The 15902-nt window shown below is 44.9% G+C and overlaps 2 protein-coding genes across 2 annotated transcripts; both read right to left on the bottom strand.

Annotated features, from left to right (window-relative positions):
* Positions 1–249: 249 nt before the first annotated feature.
* On the bottom strand, positions 250–11776 carry TRA1 (transcription-associated protein 1; the record flags this gene model as incomplete). The annotated part of the gene is made up of 4 exons (XM_049249891.1): positions 250–924; positions 980–11431; positions 11491–11648; positions 11710–11776. The coding sequence occupies 4 exons, from the start codon at positions 11774–11776 to the stop codon at positions 250–252; spliced, it is 11352 nt and encodes a 3783-aa protein (XP_049111051.1).
* Positions 11777–13283: 1507 nt separating this feature from the next.
* Positions 13284–15155, bottom strand: RTS1 (serine/threonine-protein phosphatase 2A 56 kDa regulatory subunit delta isoform; the record flags this gene model as incomplete). The annotated part of the gene is made up of 5 exons (XM_049249892.1): positions 13284–13665; positions 13713–13840; positions 13893–14063; positions 14116–14469; positions 14529–15155. The coding sequence occupies 5 exons, from the start codon at positions 15153–15155 to the stop codon at positions 13284–13286; spliced, it is 1662 nt and encodes a 553-aa protein (XP_049111052.1).
* Positions 15156–15902: the final 747 nt, after the last annotated feature.

Raw genomic sequence — 15902 nt, forward strand, 5'->3', positions numbered from 1 at the left:
AGTTTGGGTGAATTGGCCCATTCGCCCGAAGTGATTGTACAGTAGCTAATTAATTTGCATGGGATCCTCTCCTAAAAACGCCATGCTACCAACCATTTTACCAGACCCAACCAATCATCACATTGTACCATTTGAAGCCATCGAACGTTAAAGGGATCAACTAAGAAGAACATCGCATCATAAGAACCACAATGCCTCAACTGAGGAATAGATAATAGAAAGTAACATCAAATCAATAATTAAGAAAAATTACATGTATGGCATCCATAATGCTTCGCACTGCGCTAAACTTTGCGGGTTCGCTGCCTTGGAAATAAGATCGATAACAGACTGGTTGGCCGGTAGGTTGCCTTCGGGTGGGCTGGCCAGACTAATTGCACGATTGACAATGAAGTCAATGTTGTTCTGCACAAGGTCACGCATTTGCGGCAAGACACGTTGCTGTGCAGCAGCCCAAATCAACAATTCATCTCGAACAAAAATGCTAAGTTGTTGCTCTAACTCGAGTCGAGGCTCCGATAGACATCGTGCAATTGCCATAATAGCACAAGCAAAGATTCCTTCTGTTGCCAATGGCCCCATCAGCGTTTGAATATTAGGTGTGAGTCGAAATGGAACGTGCTCGGGGTTGTAGAACAACGCTTTAACGTTATTCATTGCCGGTATTAGCTCAGAGCTCCAGATATCGCCAGTTCGACGAGAGATATGGATCTTGCTCGGATACCGGTTGCCCATATGCATGACGTACGTCATGAACGCTATGGCCGCGTATTGGTAGGAGAATTGGCGACGAAAAAGCCAGAAATCCGAATATTGAGGGTAAATCTGCTGAATGAATTGTAATAAAACAGTATTTGGAACCCATTTTTGTTGGATTGCAGAGAATATTTCTGTGCGTAACACGACAGAATGATCTGGGGCACGCTGTTGACTATCAGATAAACTGGTTTGGTGTCTATTGAGATAGGACTTGACTTACATTAACCTTATTTTCTGCGAGTGCCCGCATTTTCTCCATAGTATACAACATGGGCTCGTCTTTATTCATACCAGTTTGGCGGCAATGGTCTTCGTATATTCCTTGCAATGTGATGTAAGTCGGATCATCCTGAACGAGTCGTATATGTGGCGCAAGGGGAACCATCAGTGGAAGATAGAAGTAAATATTTCGGCGACGGCTTTCTTTTCTCTTGCGGAGAATGCAATTGAAAATTCGGAAGAGCTGCAGCATTCTCTCCTCACGTCTACAATGACGAGCGGCTGGATGCTGAACAGCAAAGGCATGCACACTCCCGTCGTGGCCACGCATCTTTAATCGCCTGTGACATACACCAATCCCTCGTACAAGGTCGACATTTGGTAAAAAGCGGTCAACACGCACGAAGTCCTGGTTTTTATCTTTATGTTCTAGGTATTGGCCGGGAACTTCCACTTCGTCAAATTTCTGGAATTTGAATTCACTAAGATGGGGAGAATACGATTCAAGGAATTGAAACTGAGGGCGACGATCGAGTTTCTCCTCAAATTTATCACGCCACTTGCGAAGTTTCTGTATATACTCGTACATTGTTGGCTTTTTAATGACAAAATCCGCCTCAAATGACTTTCGAATATGGGCTGGAAGAATTGTTTCCGCAAATCGTGTGATGTTGGCTTCAGTGGAATGTGGGAGCTTGAAATCTTGTGCATATGAAGAAGGCATCCGACCCACATACGCAAGTCCGTCGTTGAGAAGTGCTACGATGAGACGATATGCGTCTTCGTCTGGTGGACATTTGAAGTTCTTGTGAATTTGATCCACCATTGTCTCCATCGATAGTGCCAGTAAGGGGAATGCTGTTTTCAGGCCCGCCATGATGTCTTCAGCATATTCCCAGGGTTGTTTTTCCTTCTGCGTCGTCTCAGGAGTCGCATTAGTCTGTGGTGGCGCTGGATTTGTCTGTCCCGATAAACTAGGAGAGCCAGCGCCAGCTGCAGAATTTGCTCCTCCCTCTGTATTCTGGGCGGCTGGTTTGTTCTCAGTCTTAATCTGAGGAGATCCCTGTTGCTGCTTCATACGATTAAGCTTTTCTTGCTTCTGCTCCTGGTTCTTCTTGATCCCTAGTAAATCCTCGCGTGAAGTACGTAACAGAAAAAACAACGATTGGGGATAGAGTTTCGCAATTTTCCCAAGTACCGCTTTGCAAAGCCGAGCTTCGCGATGTGAAAGGCTGGTAAGAAGCTGCGGTATGAAGGTAATCCAATACCAAACTGGAGTGTCGCCTTTGAAACTCTCAAACGCTCCCGAAATTTTACCTTCATCATTATCTTGGCTTAGCAACCACAGAATACGACTCAGAAGTTTTCTTGACTTGTGATTTTTATAAAGTCCTGCTGCTTCGAGATAGCAGCTCATAGCGTTACTTCCCAGCTCCATATCGGTTGGGTCTGCCTTAAACCGCTGGTCACTATACTGGCCCCATTCGGCCCAGGCCTTTGGAAGCCGCAGGTCATAATATAACGCAACCCCAAACGCATCGTTGGCATCGTTTGGCTGATCCAATTTTGCTAAAAACATGCCTTTCAGGGTGAAGAATTCTGCTTTCTGCTGCGCACCAAAATATCCTAGGTTGGTGTTGTTGATAACGTCTAGACCATTGGTAAGCTCCTTCGGATTCTGATAGTGACATTTTGCTTGCTCTCTTAGTTTCAAGAATGCTTCCTGAATCTCAATGTTCGGGAGGGTATAAATGCGGCCGAGTTGAGTTATACAAACATCGGACATTTGGTGCTTCCGGGCAACGTGGGCAAATCGATTGATAATCCAGGCAGTTTCATGGTAACCTCTGTAGGCATAAGAATTACTGGCAACACTATTAGTCTGTGGAGGCAGGAGTGCAAGATATGTATTGTTGATCAGTTGGAAGATATGCTGCCTCCAGGTGACAAGATCCTGCCAAGAGTTGATATCGTCCCATACGTTAGGGAGTCGATCACGCCAGGTGCCAAGAAGAAGCTTCAATTCGGCAGACTTTGTGTCTAGATTCCTCTCATTTGTCTGGTTTAAGCTACTGCAAATCACACTTGCGTCATGTAGCTCAACAAGTTGTTGAAATAGCTGTAAAACTGGAATGTGGGCGTTGGTGATGCGCTTCGGAAGCTGGTGCCATTTGCGGATTGCCAGTTGAATTGCTTCATCACAAATATTATGAAACTCTTGAGGGCTTTCTTGTTTCGAATGGAATTTCAGAAGTGACATAAACGCTTGAAAGAAAGCTCGTCTTGGAGTAAGAGCATCAGAGACGGATTTGATCAGAGATTCTATCTGTTCTCGATTAGAATCGCCCTGCCAGCTGTCCAAGCTTCTCCAAATAGACTCAAGCAATAAATCATTGAAATTTTCATGCTTAGCAAAATCTCCCAGAATTTCCCACTGTTGCATTTTTTGAGCACAGAGAACCCAGTGATCTTCCCAGAGGAAATATTCGCCTTGAGAAAACGGAATAGCGCCAGTACGCGCCTTTATCTGAGCCGATTCATAAAGTTGTTGTGCCTTATCCCACATCCCTTGCTGTTCGTAGGAAAGCGCAGCATTTGATTCAACAAATTTAGAACGTCTTCGCCAAGTTCCATAGAACATATCGTCCTCCTGCAAACCAGAATAGATTTCAACGAGTGCGTCAAGATTGCTTTCCCGTACAGTCGGGGTATCGATAATAGGGCTTATAGCTGACTGCTCAAGGGCAACAGCCGCTATATACCAAGCGTCATAGGTCCTACTGAGGAATTTGAGAACGTGCGGGGGAATTTTGAAACGCGGTTTGGCCCGTATTACGCCTTCAAGCAAAGCCTGGACAACATTAGGCCGGTCATCAAGCTGTCTTTGGTGATACTCCTTAGTTAATAGCGTCACAACCCCTTTTTCTAAATCAATCCTCTCTTCTCGGGTTGACGCAGACCAACAAATCGAAAAGAGTGTAACCCATACTTGGTAAGCAGTTTTCGGATCGGCATGTTGTAACTGGGCTAGAGGATCTAGGAGGTCACGAACTTTGACATCAGCAAGTTCTAAGCAGAAGCTCCGATGGTCGGCGACCAATGACTCTAAACTACTGTCCACTATAACGTTGTCTTTCGATGGATCTTTCTCCATATGGCTGAACAAAAACGAGGTCGGCGCTAGTGTATAGTCTTCCGGGTGTAGTTTTGCCGGATAGTTCACATCAAGCGATCCCATAACCAATTGAGAAGCCTGCGTTAGCCAAAAGGAGTCTGCCAGGGTATCCCAGTTCTGTGAAGTAAGAACGTAAGTGAGTCGCCGGCATGCAGATCGTGTCAAGCTTCGGTCAAAGATAGCCATGAAACGAGAGCGCATTTCAACATCTTGGGCTCTCGTTCCAATAAGAAAAGCATGTTCCAGTCTAACAGTGAGTTCTGTCCGTGTAATCCTGGGGTCTTCATAAATTTTTATCACCAGCTCTAGAAATTTCTTCAGCATTGTTTGGTCTTGCCTTGTTTCGAACAGTAACATCTTATGCAATACTGCAGTCTTTTCTTTTAATGTTGGCCAGGACTCTGTGGAATGGAATATCCAAGACTCAACCATTCCCAACACTTTGGAGCACAGTTGAGCATTTTGTGATCGCTCAACCAGTTGAGCAAGAACACTGAGAAATGGTCGTCGCTGTTCGCCCAGCTGTGACATACGGGCAGCAATTAGGTCAATTGTCTTGAGTATAAGGTTCACTCCAAGCTCAAATTCCTGTTCATCAGTGACAGCTTGCTCTGAGTTCCCATTTCTATTATTAGGGGTATTGTTATGATTGTTAGTATAAACAGCAACATGATCTTTTGCCAGTTTTTGTGAAAGAACTTTCATCACATGTGGAATATGCTGATCCATCTCTGCTGGACGGCTATTTGAGAGAGTCCAAAGAATGTTAATAGCTGACACGTAATTATTGGCAGAAAGAGACTCCGTAGCAATCGCAGATAAATACGTGACAAATTCAGTGGGCGTATCATCGACATCCATAGAGTCATCATCCGCTGGTTGGCTTTGAGGTAAAGAATCCAGCACCCGCTTAACAGGTGGAGGAAGTTTAGGGGCAATATCCATGTCATCTTCAATACCATGTAAACAATCCTGGAGTTCCGGGTTGTCCAGCCGCAATGCTTTTTCTAATAGTCCTTGAACAATAGGTGCACGACTGGCAACCCATTCATTTGGTTTAGCCGCAAGTAGTACCCGTAATACCTGCAGCGAATTAACCATACCAGTGATGTGTTTCTCATCTGGCTTTTCTGCCTTCTCGCCAGCAAGGATTGGCTCAGTGACTTTCTGGTAAAGATCAATGTCAAGATCAGTCCAGAAACCAGAAGAGAGAAGATTCCGTAGCAACTGTACAGCTCGAGTAATCATGTCTCCATACATAACAAAAGGGGGCGTCTTTGGCGACGGCAGTTCGCGTAATTTTGCTGCTGGGACAGCGAATCGCTCTGGTAGTCCGCAGATAAACGTTACCAAATACTTAATAAGGGCTGTTCTTAGATCAAGTGGTACCATATAGTCTGGGCGGTCTTTTGGGGGAAGCGGCCCTGGCGGCAGAGACGGAGAACCTTGGACTTCGTCTAATTTTCGTTTTCTTGACTTTGGACTTGCGGATATTTGTTCTTTCACTCGCCGTTTCTCCCAAGTCCATATTAAACCGATTAAATTAAGAGCAAGCTTTTTGCTCTCCATAGATGGGCTAGGGGGCGCTGCGATTTTAACCAAAGAGGGCACGATAAGAGGAACAAAATTTTCACGAGATTCGTAGAATAAATCGGGCTGACGAACAAGGAATTGAAGGATGCTCATGACTTGCTGCAAGTTTGCAGTCTCCTCAGCAAGGATACGGCGTGGCCATCTTGCCCAGAGCGGATATCTGGTGTCACCTGTCGAGTTGACACGCTTAGGAAGAACTGGTGCTAATATCTCGAGAGCTTGTGCCACAAGAGCTTTGCCTTCATTTTGATGGGCTCGCAGCAGAGCGACGTATATCTGGATCACTATCTTGGAAGGGGTTTCATAGTGAGCAATAAAATAGCTGATTAACACGTAAGCACCGTATTTGTTGATGATGTCTTCAAGGCGAATATAACTCCAAGCGAATTTGATAATGTCTTTACGAGTCTCTTGTACAGTTGCGTGATGATATTTGATCAGAAGAGCAGAAAGCTGCAGCAACGCCATTCGCGAATGATCAACACCTGTTTGAGAGGACTCCTCGCTAATATCACCAAGCTGCGGTTTCCATAGACGATTATGGATAGACTCAGTCATGCTTTTATCCATTAATTTGGGGCCTGTATTTGGGCTTCCCCAAGTTTTTTGCACGTCCTTTGCGAGGATTGGATTTACGAGGTTTCGAAAGGCATAGGTTTTTAGCTTTTGTGACGAGCTTCGTTGAGAGAACAAGTCTAGACAACGCATTATGACAGATCTCCGATAATCAATCGAATCATTGCAGATGATATTTCCAAAAAGAAATTTTGGCATAGCAATGGTAGATTTCAATTCACCTGCAGAAATCTTATCAATCAAGTCGAAAAGAAAATCCAGATCCTGGAGGTTCTGGGAGAGATAGACGGTGAATATCTCTATTAATTGTTCCTCTGCTTGTTTGACTCTCAGTCGTTCATTCACTGGCAACTTATCGCCTCGTAGTTTTGACTCAAGGTCCCGACCGGCATTCAAAAGATGTCGCTTCAAATCGGGGCTTCCGGAAAGCCATCCTTTCGTAGCATCATAACAAGACATCGAATAGGCGGCACATATGCCATTGATGGCAGCGGTGTTCCGAGCCGGAGATTCCGACTGACAGAATGCAATTGTGACGAAAGTGTTCGTATCTGCTGCCACTGCAGCCCTTAACGATGAACTTTCCGGATCAGCGAGCAATTGCCCAAAGAAGCGCCCGAACCTTTCATCATGGAATCGGACTTGGAAGAAAGACCAGCTTTCTTTAGGATATCGATTCAAATATTTGACCAACGGCTTTCTGAAAGGGCTATTAGCAGTTCTTCGGAGTTTCTCTTCCAAGGAAAGGACTTTGTTGACTAGATTATCCATGAATGAGGTAGCTGCAGGGGGAAGAAGATGAAAAATGTTGAATATTGCAGCCACGATTTTCATCTGGGGACTCTGTTCAACCAAACCAAACGATACCTTCTGGAGGACGATATCATCTGCAATTGTTTTCATATGATCCAGCAAACGTGCCCCAATTTCAACCTTGAAGTAATTGGTAAGAAGAGTGAGTAATCGTGCCAGGCCATCCAGTCCCGCAACACTCAACCGCTTGGGGTCTTGAAGATTCATCAAAATTGGGCGCAGCCCATTTTGGAGTAGATCCTTGCCAAGTTTATTTGTCTGTGTCAATACGTCCCGTAGACCAGAGTTCGCAGCTTCGATGATCTCTGGGGATTTAGAATAAAGTGATTTGAAAAAAACGGCAATTATACGAGCACGGCTGGTATTTTGAGTGCCGCTGGCAAAATCAGGAAACCCCATGGCCATGGATAACAAATGAAGGCACGCCACACGGAGGCTTACAATTTGTTCGGCAGTTTTAAACTCATGAGGCTTCGTAGCGAGAGAATCATCATCCACGTCAGCGAGTGCCAAAGATTCCATTAAAAGACGATTGAGCTGATCATTGAACGTCACTATGTCCCGATGCAAACCAAGACAAAATGTTATTGCCTCGATGAAGCCGATTTGAGTGGAAAATGGAAGAGCGCGTAATGGTTTATTGAAGATTGGCAAAAGTAGCCGATCTTTCACGGGAAATAGTAGTTCATGAACTTCAGCCCCAACAGAATGGCCGATAGTCTTAAATGCATTTCGTGCGGCCTCACGCACATGCTTATTCATGTGTGATAGGTCATGCACCAGGAATCCACAAAGACCAAAAAGTCTACTTTTGTCATTTTTTAGTTCTTCGTTTGTTAGGCCTTTGGTGCACCTCCGAAGGACGAAATCTAGCGCTTCTTGGGCACGGATACGAGTACTTGCAGGGAAATCCGAAGGCGTATCCTTGATGACATACATCAGGGCACGAACGAACTCCGCTTGGCGCTCCATCAGCCAGGCATCGCCAAGATCGAGATCCGTGACAAGCAGGTAAATTCCTAGACTCCCACCAGCCTTCATGAACCATTCTTCATCATGACAAGCATGACAGAAGGATCGAGCGAGATGTGGAAAGAATGGAAGTTTGCCGATCTTTGCAACAGACCCAAAGATGGCAATAGCGGAATCACGGACAGTAAACATTGCCTCCTTAGCGGCGTCTCGTACCGCTGGGTTATCAGATGCATAGCATTCGATCACAGCATCGGACAGTACTCTAGTATCCAAATGAAGAGGTCCTTCTCCCATGGAGACATTGAACGGTCGTCGAGAATGTTTTGCTTGGGCAACGGCTCGTCCTACTTCGAGAATCGTGAAATGACGGCAGACATCCGCCAAAAACCTGGACGCATTTTGTTTGAGGTCGGGGATGGTTGTCGCATACATGCATGCCTTGAGAAGCTTTTTCAAAGTTTCTTCCTGTGCAATCTTTTTGGGAATTGAATATTGGCGTTCTGACTTCTCCATTATATCAATACCACTAGAAAATCTAGATTCACTGATTTCATTGGCCTGAATTCTCAACGATTCTGCAAAATCTTCGGGCAGACTTTCGAATCCGATATAAAGTTTAAGCTGAGAGCTCAGCATGCGATATGCTTGCTGCTTATAGAAAGTGTCGGAGGCCTTCGCAGCAGGGGTTTTCGGGATTTCAAGTAGCTTCCCCAAAGCCAAATCAATGCCAATATCCAGAGGAAATGGCCTTTCTTTATTAGACCCCGTAAGTTTCACATCCACACTTGGTGTGTCGTCTGAATATTGTTGAAACGAAAGATCAGGAGGATGGTTTAAAAATTTTCGGTTTCTGCCCCCTAGTTTCCCAAGAATTCTCATAGTCGTGTGGGCGTGAAAATGGCTGTATGGGTTTGGTCGAAGGTGGTCCCAAAGTGCCGTCATAAGCTCATCCATGATCGGTGCCATTATTGGATCCAGGTAGTCCGCTGTAAGATTATCAACACAAAGCTCAAGGGTCCTCAAGCCTTGACCGACTAGGTCAGAGCCTGCACGAAGGGCGACTACCAGGGGCCGCATAAGATGGCTAAGATGAGGGAGTAAATGACTAAGTCGGGCGGGTACTGTCAAGGTAAGTTCGACATAGAGGTCTCGCTCTTGAACCTTCCTAGCACCCATCAGTAGGTTGTTAAAGGTCTCGAGAAGCATTTCAAGCAACGGCAAAAGTTCTTTATACAGCAACTCAAAGCGACCCCCGCCGATACTCCGAAACAGAGAACGAAGTAGAAGAAAATAATTCATCGGTTCTTCGGCGGTAACAAAAAGTTCTATGCATTTCGTTACAATCTTAGTAACATGAGGATGCAACACTTGCTCGTTTTGTGCTGAAAAAAGCGTGACGGCCATGAAAGAAAGCTTAAACATCCGTAGCAGTATCCTCGACTTCTTCATATCGGCGGACCCAACTTCATGAATACGACTCATTAAATATTGTAACGCCATCCCCGCAAAAGCTGGTGATGTTGCCTCGCTAGCCAGGAAGAATTGTGGCAGGTGTAGTAAAGCACTATGCTCCAGCATTAGGTCATGCAAATAGGGCATTTCGCTGTCGAAAACTTCATGAAAAGTTGCAGGATCAATGCAATGAAACACAGTTCCAAAGCTTTCTAGAAGATCTTTCTCTTCCTTGCTCATCTGCTGCATGTACTGGCTGGTAATGAATTCTAGGGGAGAGGTATATTGTAGTTCAGGCTCTGGGTCACCCACGCCATAGTATCGAAACACGGCAGCACCTTCATGAAACAATTTTTTAATAATCCGAACCTCTTCTGCATTATACCCGTAAGATACCTCTGCCCAATTGATCAGGACGCTTGAGGGGTCGATTTTCACGTCTTCGGGGTTACAAGCCTTAAGCTGATAAAACAATCCCTTCAAACCATTCACTAGAGTCTTAAACAGAAATTTGTTATCGGCGACAGGGTCCGCATTTCTGTCCCTAGGGTTTGAAGTCTTGATCGGCGTTGCAGAGAAGATATCAATTTCATCCCAGTCAGGCGGGTGGTCCTTGTCTGCAAGGTAGTTTTCGATCCCATCAGGGTTATCCCTTACATCTTCCGATGCTTTGATTGCGTTTTTGAATTCGCGGTTCATAGCAGCAAATTTGTCACCTATTGCATCAAGAATAACAATCAAAAAGTATCGAGCGTCACGCTTATCTTCCAGTTTTGATATTTTCTCTGCCATATTGAGTAGCAACTTTGCACTCATGGCTTGGAAGCTAGTGCCGGGGAAATCGTCATGCAAGTTCTTCGTATACACTTCTACGGTTCGTCGAATTTGATCGCGGTTCAGAGATTCCCGAACATGATGAATTAGGTCAGCTAGCATGCTGTATGCCAAAGGCCGTAAAGCTTCATAAACAGTAAGGCCGTCACCAATCAAGGTTCGTTCATCCAGAAGTTCATCCAGTTTCTTCAGAAATATCTTGCGGTAGTTGAAGTTGATGATATGTCGAATCGCAACAAGTAACTCTTTCCTCGCACTTGACTTCTCTCTAGGGCAGTCCTGTAGTAGCCGTACAACCACACCAGGGAGCGACGGAAGAAAATCTTGTAGATGATTGGCGTATACCCTGAGTAGATAGGCGAGAAAGCTCATCGTTTTGACCTGTGCGGTAATAAATTCTCCGAAGGCAGCTCGGTTCTTAATTTCTTTGCATATTCCAGTGAATATTTTTCCTTGCGCAAAAGCCTCTGTGTGCGCTCTTTCCTGTGGTTTAGCCTGGAGAAGTAGAATTCCTTTTATGAGAGGAACAAAAACCTTTACATTCTGCGCTACCAAGGAACGGTGAACTTGAAATATAGAAACGACGATAATCGGACATTCGGCAAGGACTTTGAAGGACTGCATGCCTTTCAGCAGTTGCTGGTTGCCTTGTTGATCGGGAACAAGGTCCGAGACAGAGGTAGCAGGTGAACTTGGCCGTGGTGACTGGAAATTTTGAGCGCCACTGGGGGTTGAGGGCATCATGCCAGGAGTTGAACTTTGTGTTGGCATATCAAATGTGTCTTTGACAACCTGCGGCATGCCTTCAAACATATCCCGTATAAGTTCAAGAAACGGCTGGACTCTGGTCTGCGTTGCTCGAATTTGTCGACGCTCAAGATCCATAATTGTCTTCATACAGAGAACAGCATTTTCTTCATTTTCCACTCTGACCAGTTCCATCAAAAGATCAACCATATCACCAGCGTAGGGTTCGACATCAGGGAGGTCCAGGGGCAAGCGATGTAGGATTTCCAGAATACAGTTTCGCAATTTCTAGTGGATCACAGGGTGGTCAGCGTCTGAATCTCATCGGCTCAAGAAGTCGTTTGTACCTGTTCCCATGACATGCTCACGAACACAGGGTCGCCTTTCAATATTCGCTTACAAACAGGCCATAATTTCGTCAAGAACATGGTGTAGGTCGGAGGAGAACATAGTTGCTCCAACGAGTCGCGCAGCTCAACAGCTACATTCGTTTTGAATTTTGATTCTGAAGCAAGCAGTATAACAAGGTAAGCAGGGCACCAATCACTGACTGGGCAAAATCATACCAATGTTAGCATCCCCCAGCTTCGCGGCATAAATGTCAATGTTGCGCTCCACGATTTCGCGCTCCATTCTGGCAATCGGACAGTGGAATGATCTACTCGCATATCCGTCATAAAAGGCTGGTGAAAGTAGCCGCCAGACCCGTAGGTCGGCTTTATCCCAGTTGTCCTAAGACAACTGTAGGCAGGTGGTCACTTCGCATCCAAAAGGTCCGCGTCGGGCTTTCGGCAGCAAAAAAACGAGAGACTGGAGAGCCCGAGAGGGGAGTTGAGAAAGTAGGAAAGCCCCAGCAGTAAAACAGATGCCTCTAATGAAAATTCCCTTGAGTTAATTGTTATGTGGGAAGTGTTCAAGTGCCGGATTGTCAATATTCAACAAGCTAAGAGGGAGAAGTTTCCATAGAGCTGGGGCATGCCAAAGACCCTGTAAAATCCACTAGTCCAAATATGGGCTAGATCGGTGCGCTTACCAGATTAAGCGCGCGGAATGTATTAATATTATTCCACGGTCACGTGCCAGTTTCCTATGTCGAGCGCGTTTAATGCAGCGAATAGGACATATTACTCCAGACGGAGGCCACTCATTCTCCTGTTTCATACTCCGTACTAAGTGCATCACTGTCCCTATGCATTTTACCAACCGCTGTTTATATAACTATATGTATGTACGGATTTGCATAAATACATAGCAAGCGAAGCGAAGTAGAGTTTCCCTCTATTCCAATATCTCAGTGCCGCTCGCGCGAATACTTAAAATATGTAAATGTTTTATAAGCTTAGATGGAATATTCAACAGGGGGAAACAGTGTAGTCTAGCCTGAGTTGGTTGTCATCTTAAAATTCAGCATTACAGATCCTGAATGTCTGTGCCTGTTCTACAGCCATTTATGCATTAATTTATCTGCTAAAAAGAAGCTGATAATTAGAAAAAGAAAGAAAAAAGGCAGCCCAACCCAGAGAGCAATGGTAACGCCGCCCGCAACGAAAATTTTTCCCTGCCCGACGCAAATCTAGAACGATCCAAGGTCCTATTTTCCACATTCCAAGGTCGGCAAGAATGAAACTGGGTGAGAGCATCAAAAAATAAACGTCAAAATTCCCATGCACACAAAAAACTTGGGGATATTAGAATTCAAGGAGAAAAACGAAGTCAAGAACCCGTCGTATGAAGAGTAGGGAAATACCAAATCACTAGAGGTCTGTTTGCAGCTTGCTAATGCCAAAATGTCATCATTGTACAGATCAACGGAATTTCGAGTTTTATCAAAAAGCAATGATTGTATCAAGTCGTTCGTTTGACGTCGCTGGTAGAGTTGCTACGGGTAACCGTCGGGGCCGATGGCGCTGCACCACTGCTACTTCCAACAAAGCTACGTCGCTCTCCACGTCTTCTGTGCCCGCTGCCAGCTCCACTCCGTCGACCCCGAGAGTCATCGAAAGATCCACGCCGGTGCCTCTGAATCAAACGTATGCAACGTTAGAATCATCGCGGCTAAACACATCAATAATATAGTCTATAGCGACAAAGAATTGGGTGAAGCGGAATTTGAACAGGGAGGAAAACGGCAGAATATACATCAATCAATATTTGAGCCACTAACCGAATTTTGTACCTCTCCCTCGGAGGACCGGTGCGGGTTGGAATCCTTGCTTGTGGTAGTATCGTCTTGCAATTTCAGAGCATTGAGCCGTTGTCGGTGGTCTTGGGTGATAAGCTCAGGGTCCTCTGAGTGGGGAGGGAGTATAGTGAGCGGTTTGGCAGGAGTACATATAGTATTATCGCCGCTACGCTGGGTTTTTGCCAGTGCTTCCAACCGATCCCATTTAGCTCTTCTGCTCTGTTCACGCGCAGGAGCGCTGCTTTTAAGTTCCCGGTATTCATGTGAACAATCATCGAATAATTGAGGGTTGATTTCCATAAACATTTTCATTGCAGTGTAAACCATGCTGTGTATCGTCCTGTTTTATATAAGCGTGGTGAAGTGACAGCCATGGGACTGACAAACCTGTTCCAATGCCCCTGCGAGTTTTCATACAACGAGGGGAACATGATAGGAAGTATGGTCTCGACATTGTCGCCAACGAGATTACAAAAATACTCATTATTCCAGAAATACAGCGCACGCTCGGCGACCTAGAATTATGAGTTAGTTAGAGAGGAGCAACATTCCGAACATGAAACGTACCTGAAAATGAGAGCTAGCAACTGATTTTGCCAACTGGTGAAAAAGAGGTTCTTGGACCTTCGCAAATTCTGCGGGGTCCATGACTTCAAAAATATCCTCAACCTCATTGAGAAACATCACTTCCTTTGTACTGTTGGTTTTCGGCCAGAAACGAAGGAGGCCAAGCACAACCTAAGTTGACGATTAAAATAGTTCACAAACATCTCGGAGAAGGGATAGTTACATCTTCAGTGAGAGTCGAGTCCTTTTCAAGAAACTGCACAATGCAGTACGCTAGCTGAGGATGATACATGCTTAAGCTCTTGACTTTATGAAGTGGAATTAATACCCTCGTAAGAAATGTCTTGTGCTCCGATTTCAGCGGCAAGGCGAAACCGTTTATGATAGAGCCAAGAATTTCCAGAAGCTCCGCAATGCCGTTAAACCGCTCTGTCTCATACATAAACTGAAAAAATACATTGTTCATTGATTTTCGAATGTACGAGCGAAGGTTCAAAAATTTTCCGTAGATACGATGTAGGGTAGTTTTGAGAAAATCGCGCTCTCGAGGATCTTCTGAGTCGAACAATTCCAAAAGCTATGAAAACCCTTAATTAGCCACAAGATAGAAATATTTAATGCAATGGCAGGACCTACTTGCAAAACAAAATGATGGTCGATGTAGGCTTTAGCAACATTGGTATTGAAATCTTGACTTTCAATAAACCGAAGGAAAAATTCGTAAACCACTTGAATGTGAGGCCAAGCCACTTCTAAGACCGGCTCGTCCTCTTCAGGGTCGAATGTATCTCCTTGAGGATTGACGGGGGGAGGAATTGGTCGAAACAAATTCTTGGCAAACATCTCTACTACCTTCGGATACATGGAATCTGTGATAACAGATCGGTTGTTGGCAACATAATCCAGTAATTCATGGAGGGCGAGTCTCTTGATTTCCTTCGATTTCATATCTCCAGAAGCGTCATTGAAATCAAAGATAATATTGCACTGTTCAATTTTCTGCATAAAAAGATCTTGACGGCGGTTTGGTGGTACTTCGTGAAATCCGGGCAGCTTCTCAAGGTCCCTCTGACGCTGGTCAGAAATATCAAATCTAGATGAATGCTGTCGCTTCGGAGTTCTAATTCCTTCAGGGACATCCCTAGGGGTCGTATGCAGTCTGTCAAAAGCGTGAGATTTTTGCCCAACCTTTGGCGGCTGGAGATCACCGGGCATTGTTTCTGCAGCTCCTGGAGGAGGGATATGCTGTGCAGGTGAGTCCATGGTTAGTCTTGTACTAAAATTGGGATGGTATGTGTTTGAGACGAAAAGAAAATATGCAAAGGTAAAAGGACAAACCAGTAGGCAGATGCAGAGGAAGTGATAATTCAATTAAAAAGTTCACCCAGAAAAAAGGAAACAAGTCAAAATGATGGATAACCGAAGTGATCATAAAGGGGCGAAAGGCCACTTTCTAGATGAGAGGTGAATGGAGAGGTTGTAATGAAAGTAGTAAACAGGAAGTGGGGATGATAGAACAGTATACCAAAAACCAAGCACATACACAAGGGGTGACCAAGAGCATCAGGAGAGCAAAATATTAACCCCCATCACGTTAATTCTGAAGGAATAAAAGGCTGAGGGAAAATGACAGATTAACTCATAAAAGGTGTCAACTGAAATGGCAAACGGGATGTGGTATACTACTCGAAAGGCCAGAAGAGGCTAATAATATTCAGAGAGCAACGGGGTAGCCCTATCGGCCACCAAAGTGGTGGGCAGAGTAAGAAAAGACGTTTAGGGGTGGAGAGGACCAATATCAGAACGGACTTATGTAACTTGGGATTTAGGCTTGACAAAAAATATTGGTGGTGCAAATGCAATACACTTCAAGAACAATGAACGATATATATTGAGAGTAATGCAGGCCAGGGTGAAACATACCGGAGCGCTTGGGCTAATTATCACACTCGGAGGGATTTGCTGGATTTGCCGGGACGGAGTGCTAGGCCCGGTTCCTGGAAGTTGGAC

The sequence above is a fragment of the Ophidiomyces ophidiicola genome, assembly GCF_022830035.1.
Source record: "Ophidiomyces ophidiicola strain CBS 122913 chromosome Unknown scaffold_2, whole genome shotgun sequence".
In the NCBI taxonomy this organism is placed as follows: Eukaryota; Fungi; Ascomycota; class Eurotiomycetes; order Onygenales; family Onygenaceae; genus Ophidiomyces; species Ophidiomyces ophidiicola.